Source organism: Cebus imitator, unplaced genomic scaffold (assembly GCF_001604975.1).
Source record: "Cebus imitator isolate Cc_AM_T3 unplaced genomic scaffold, Cebus_imitator-1.0 Scaffold24, whole genome shotgun sequence".
Lineage (NCBI taxonomy): Eukaryota > Metazoa > Chordata > Mammalia > Primates > Cebidae > Cebus > Cebus imitator.
This window is the reverse complement of record NW_016107339.1, coordinates 11,842,184-11,849,050: the sequence shown is the minus strand read 5'-3', so window position 1 is coordinate 11,849,050 and position 6,867 is coordinate 11,842,184. Positions and strand designations below refer to the sequence as shown.

The 6,867-nt window shown below is 49.8% G+C and overlaps 1 protein-coding gene across 1 annotated transcript; it reads right to left on the bottom strand.

Moving 5' to 3' along the window:
• Window positions 1-146: 146 nt before the first annotated feature.
• RPS10 (ribosomal protein S10) lies at window positions 147-884 on the bottom strand. The gene is given in 3 exon segments (XM_017522290.2): window positions 147-271; window positions 274-538; window positions 735-884. Coding segments are annotated over 3 exon segments (495 nt in total). The 3' UTR covers window positions 147-191.
• Between the last annotated feature and the right edge of the window lie 5,983 nt (window positions 885-6,867).

The window sequence follows — 6,867 nt, the reverse complement described above, 5'->3', positions numbered from 1 at the left end:
CACATGGTGAGAAGCCATGGCCAATGTCATGGATCATATATCTAAGTAAGAAAAGGAGCACAGGCATTTGATAACAAGAAGCTTTGCTGCAGCTGCTTTCTCTAACATAAATGATGCTTTTATTTTATTTATTTATTTTTTTTTTATTTTTAGCTGTAAGTTTATTCACTGCAAAATAATCCTCTCCAATTTTACTGAGGTGGCTGACCACGTCCACGACCAAATCCGCCCCTAAACTGGAATTCAGTTGCTGACCCAGCCCCCGCCTCGGCTTCTTGTCGGCACCAGGTGGCACAGCACTCCGTCTGTAGGTATCTCTGTCAGCTTCCCCTCTGGTGAGTCTTGCAGGTCTCTCACCTTCCTGACCTTTAGGCCGAGGCCTGCCTGTCTCTGGACGGCTGCGGCGTAGGGTGGCAGGCACGATCTCTGGGGGCAGATGGAGGTAATCACGGAGATACTGGATACCCTCATTGGTAAGGTACCAGTAGAAATGTCTCCAGGCAAACTGTTCCTTCACGTAGCCTCGGGACTTGAGAGACTGCAAGGCAGAAAGCTGCTGTTAAGGCCTAACTAGAAGCTTGGATCATCCTATCCAAATCTTCAGTCCCTGCCCTTCAAGTTAGCAAGCAGCTCTGGTAGTCATGACCTCCCCGTTGGAACTTGCCTTAATGTTAAAGGAAGATCCCCCCATCCCAGCCCATGTCATCCCACAGCCTTCCTCCTCACCCTCCTACCTGCATGGCCTTCATGACATGAAGGTTGGGCACGTTCTTGTCTGCTAGCTCCGGGTGCTTAGGCATGTGGACATCCTTCTTGGCCACCATGACTCCCTCCTTAAAAAGGAGCTCATAAATGGCAATCCGGTTCTTCTTAGGCATCAACATCTGCAAGAAGGAGGCGACTGTCAAGAGCACTTCTGAGCATTGTGGCCGGGGCCCGGTAATCAAGTGACCACACAAAACCATAGACGGCATGCCGGTTTAAGGACTACACGCTGCCAATCAGATTCGGCAGAGACCAGCTCCGTCCCTCCACACCCCCAAAAACAGTTCACATGGAAAACTTGCCAATACGTTAAAACAAAAGCAGGAGAGGGGTGTACATTCGCGCCAGACTTCCTAAGTTCTCACAATCACAGAGATCAATGGGAGGGAGGGCAAGAGGCGCAGACCCCGCATTACCCGGAGCAGTCGGAGGCCATCAGCGACTGTACTTATCACGGAAGCGCGCAGCTTACCATTAGATGTGCAGGCAAGGCCCGGAGGAGTCAAGTCCCCGCTTCTTGAAGGCGGCAGACCCCAAACCGAAGGGCTAAGGCCTTCGCACCCTCGTTTCCTACAAACCACTACTCCCCAAAACTAGAGCTCCAGGGCCAAGCATGGAGGCAGTCGGGGGAGCCCTGTCCCCAAGGAAAAAGCGTGTCGGCGGGACACTAACTCTCTAGTCTCGTCTGGCTCGTCTCTACCACACACTGGCTTCATCCTTCCCTCCTCCCTCGGACAATCTCCGCCTACCAGTGGCCCCCCTACCCCATAAAATAGGCCTCCAGCCCCTGTCGCTACTCAGAAATGGGTGTGTGGGGAGTGGGAGAGAGGCTCCCTGCCCGCACCGTGGGGAGAAGCAGCCGCTAAGGCGGCAGGATGGCCCAGATGGGGGCCGATGGAACTCGAACTCCACAGAAACTCACCGCGTCGGCTGCAGGGTCCGGGGCCGGAGCTGGAAAAGAAAGAGCATGCGCGGCGCTGTGTCTCTTCCGGGCTGGCTTAGGCCCGCCCCCCGCCAGGACCCGCGAGGAGCCTGGGGCGGCCTCGGCGGTGCCTGAGAGACTGGCTGCTCTGACCGCAGAGCCTGACTGCCTGAGGGACGTACGCACGCACGAGGAAACCGCCACCCGGAACTTCTGAGCTTGCGTGCTTTATCAGTACAAGGTCACTTATTTTGGGCCTTCCCTTTAGGAACACTTCTTTTTTTACCGCCCAAAATGAAGTTTATTATTCAAGTGACATATGCTCTTTGAGCAAGAAAAGAGACAGAACATACAAGTCAGTTAACAGTAAAAGACTAGAAACATAATCCCATCAACCAAAGAAAATGGCTATTAACATTTTCGTATACATTTTGCCGAACTCATAGGCACTCACAAAAATAGATTTTTTTTTTTTTGAGACGGAGTTTCGCTCTTGTTGCCCAGGCTGGAGTGCAATGGTGCGATCTGGGCTCACCGCAACCTCGACCTCCCGAGTTCAAGCGATTCTCCTGTCTCAGCCTCCCATATTGCTGGGATTACAGGCATGTGCCACCACGCCCGGCTAATGTTTTGTATTTTTAGAGACGGGTTTTCTCCATATTGGTCAGGCTGGTCTCGAACACCCGACCTCAGGTGATCTGACTGCCTTGGCCTCCCAAAGTTCTGGGTTTACAGACGTAAGCCGCTGCTCCCGGCCTAGATTTTTTTTTTTTTTTTAATAAAAAAATAGAATGTTGGCACAGCATTTTGGCAGGCTGACGAAGGAGGAATGCTTGAGCTCAGGAGGTCCAGACCAGCCTGGCGACAGTGAGACTTCATCTCTACAATTTTTTTTTTTTGAGAGGGAGTCTTGGCCTGTCATCCAGGCTGGAGTGCAGTGGTGGGATCACGGCTCACTGCAACCTTTGCCTCCCGGTTTAAGCGATTCTCCTGCCTCAGCCTCCCGAATAGCTGGGATTACAGGGGCATGCCACCACGCCTGGCTAATTTTTTGTAGTTTTAGTAGAGATGGGGTTTCACCGTGTTAGCCAGGATGGTCTTGATCTCCTGACCTCGCGATCCACCTGCCAGGATGGTCTTGATCTCCTGACCTCGTGATCCACCTGCCTCGGCCTCCCAAAGTGCTGGGATTACAGGTGTGAGCCACTGCTCTGGCCAATTGTTTTGTTTTGTTTTGTTTTGTTTTTAATTGACTTTGGTGGTGCACATTTGTATTCCCACCTATTCAGTAGGCTAAGGCAGGAGGATTGCTTGAGCCCTGGAAGTGGAGGCTGCAGTGAGCTGTGTTCTGCCCCTGCAGTCCAGCCTGGGTGACAGAACGAGACTCTGGCTCTATTAAAAAAAGAAAAGCAAAGAAAAAGAAAGAAAAGAAAAGTGGACCGGAAACAGTGACTCAGGCCTGGCTAATTTTTTGTATTTTTAGTAGAGACGGAGTTTCACCATGTTAGCCAGGCTGGTCTCCAACTCCTGACTTTAGGTGATCCTCCCACCTCAGCCTCCCAAAATGCTGGGGTTACAAGCATGAGCCATTGCACCTGGTCAGAGGGATGACTTTAGGGAAGATTGTAAAAGCAGCCGGCAAGAAAAGACAGGTGTGACTGTCCACTTCCCAGCAGCAACGCTGGAATGCAGTCAACTGAAATATGGTCTCCCAGTTATCTTCCCTTCCTAGAGCCATGGTGATCCTGCTGCAACATCAGACCATGTCACTTCCCTGCTTAAATCCCTCTAATGACTCCCCAGCTCACTTAGAAAAATAGTCCTTTTTTTTTTTTTTTTTTTTTGAGACAGTGTCTTGCTCTGTCACCCAGGCAGGAGTGCAATGGCATGATCTCAGCTCAAGCAATTATTGTGCCTCAGCATCCCAAGTAGCTGGGATTACAGGCGTGCTCCACCACTTTTTTTTTTAGTAGAGACAAGGTTTCGCCATGTTAACCAGGCTGGTCTTGAACCCTTGAGCTCAATCGATCCGCCTACCTCAGCCTCCCAAAGTGCTGGAATTACAGGCGTTAGCCACCGTGCTCAGTCGACTTCATTGTTTATGTTTACATCTTTTATCCTCCTGGAATGTTCTCTGATATAAAACATTTTCCCTCCAAAGGGTTAGCCAGTATCTCAACACCATTTCCCCAGTGAGCTATGCTTCTGTTTATCTGAAAGACCACTAAATTGTTTATGAGAGATGAATTCAGTTTTAGATTTTGTTGCATTTCAGGTTCCTTTGAGACACATTGGTGCAAATGCACAGTTTAATTTTGGATGAAGGGTTCTGAATGTGCCCTGTGGAAGAGAGCGGGGTCAGATGAGGGAAGGGTGCTCATCTAAGACCCTGTGAGGTTCTGAGGTCACCTAGAGAGGATAAGGAGTGAGGAGGGGACAAGGAGGAACTCCACAGCACTGCCCAGCCACGCTGGAATGATAGCATTGCCTTGGTGTCTCCATCCTGGATGGCACCTCCCTGAGGTCAGGGACCATGCCTTCTCCTCTCTCGGTGTCCTTTCCAGCATTTAGCATGATGTCTCACACGTTAGTTAATAAATGTTTCAAAATTAACAGTAACCGCGTGGCAAGTGGAGGAAGCAAGAGACTATGAGTAAGGAAGGAAGAGAATAATAATATCTCTGCCATTACCAAAACCTTCAGAGATGCCAGTGCCTCATGGAGTTTGCCGAATTCCATTCCGCAGTTAGGCACTGGGTCCCTAGCCCTGGGCCAGATGGTGGGGCTGAATGGGGACATGAGGACGCAGGGACCCCACGACAAGCAACAAATACCTCTGTCATGTGCAACGAATACCTCTGTCATGTGCTGAGAGCTGTGGAGAAAATGATCAGCCCATGGTGACAGAGAGTAATGGGGAGTGAGGAGGTGATGTTTGAAACTTACAGATAACTGGGATGAACTGGGAAGGGGGAACAGGGCCTCTGAAAGGCCCTGATGCAGGAAGGAGCTTGAGCTGAAAGGCAGCCAGCCTGGTTAGGGCATGGTGACCAAGGTGAAGCTGGACCACACGTGGACTTCAGGAAGGCATCAGGGTTGTTTTTTTTTTGGTGGATGGAGTCTCGCTCTGTCACCCAGGCTGGAGTGCAGTGGCGCGATCTCGGCTCACTGCAACCTCTGCCTCCCAAGTTCAAGCGATTCTCCTGTGTCAGCCTCCCAAGTCGCTGAGATTACAGGCGCACGCTGCCATGCCCAGCTACTTTTTGTATATTAGTAGAGATGGGGTTTCACCATGTTGCCCAGGCTGGTCTCGAACTCCTGAGCTCAGGCAATCCAACTGCCTTGGCCGCTCAAAGTACTGGGTTACAGGCGTGAGCCACCATGCCCTGTGGCATCAGGATTTTATTCAAAGTGCAACGAAAAGCTGTGGAAGTGTTTCAAGCAGTAGTGACAGGATTCCATGTATGTTTTAAAGTGATCACTTTTATTTTATTTATTTATTTTCAGATGGAGTTTAACCCTTATTCCCCAGGCTAGAATGCAGTGGTGCGATCTTGGCTCACTGTAACTTCTGCCTCCTGGGTTTAAGCCATTCTCCTGCTTCAGCCTCCTGAGTAGCTGGGATTACAGGCATGCCTGCCACCATGCCCGGCTAGATGGGGTTTCACCATGTTGGCCAGGCTGGTCTCGAACTCCTGACCTCAAGTGATCTGCCCGCTTAAGCCTCCCAAATTGCTGGAATTACAGGCGTGAACCACCATGCCCCACCAAAAGATTACTTTGATAAGGACCAACCCCACCCTTTCCACTGCCACCACATATTGTACATGAGATGTTAATATGTCCCATGAGATATAGGAATAACTTCCTGCCAGGCGTTGAAGACAAAAAACAAAGCAAAACAAAACAAACAAAATCCCACTGAGGTTTAGAGACATGGAGGTTTCTTGCCTGAGATCATGGAGTTAGCAGTGATGGAACGAGGCTCTGACTGGGGAGCCTGCAGGCTTCCCACGGCTCTAGGCTGTCCCTTTGCAATGAGGTCCTCCTGCGGGAGCCAGGGCCAGAGCCAGGGAGCCAGAGCCCAGGATGTGGAGCAGGGAGAGGAGGGCTTACCCCTGCAGCCCACAGAATTCTCTGGAAGGCTTTTAAAACTTCATTCACCCAGGCCACACCCCTGACTGATGTCGTCAGATACCTTGGGATGGGGCCCAGGCGTCAGTATTTTACTTTTTATTTTTTCTTGGTGTATAATATACATATTGGAAAGTGTACAGATCTTTAGGTTACTACTCAATGCATTTTTTTCTCTTTTTTTACTTTAAGTCTCAGGAGATCTGAAAAGTTAGATGCAATTTCTCTCTTTTTTTTTTTTGAGACAGAGCCTTGCTTTGTCACCAGGGCTGGAGTGCAATGGAGTGATCTTGGCTCACTGCAACCTCTGCCTCCTGGGTTCAAGTGATTCTCCTGCCTCAGCCTTCTTAGTAGCTGGGATTACAGGCATGCACCACCACGCCTGGCTAATTTTTGTATTTTCAGTGTAGACAGGGTTTCACCATGTTGACCAGGCCAGTCTTGAACTCCTGACCTCAGGTGATTGACCCACCTTGGCCTCCCCAAGTGCTGGGATTACAGGCATGAGCCACCACATCTAGCCAACTCAATGCATTTTTACATGTATGTGTGTGTATGTATAAATCCATGTTAATTACCATCCAGACCAAGATATAGAATACGGCCAATACTCCAAGAATCTCCTGTGCCAACAGTCCCCCCCGCCTGCATTCCCAGGTGCACCTGTTCTGACCCATGTAACCACAGTGTGCATTGGTGTCTGGCGACCTGCCCCTCCCTCTCGGTGAGGATCATGCATGTAGGTAGGTAATTTTTGCCGCTGAGCCATGTTCTACCGTAAAGCTTACCGTAGTTTATTTATCCATTCACCAGCTAATGGACATTTCTGTTTTTCCAGTGATTAGCTATTTATAAATAAAGCTGCTAAGAATGTTCTTGTGTATAGCTTTTGGTGGACATAGGTACTGAGCAGCAGCTGTTTTCTCTTTTTTCTTTTCCTTTTTTTTTGAGAAATGGAGTCTTGCTCTGTTGCCTAGGCTGGAGTGCAGTGGCGCGATCTTGGCTCACTGCAACCTTTGCCTGCTGTGTTCAAGAGATTCTCCTGC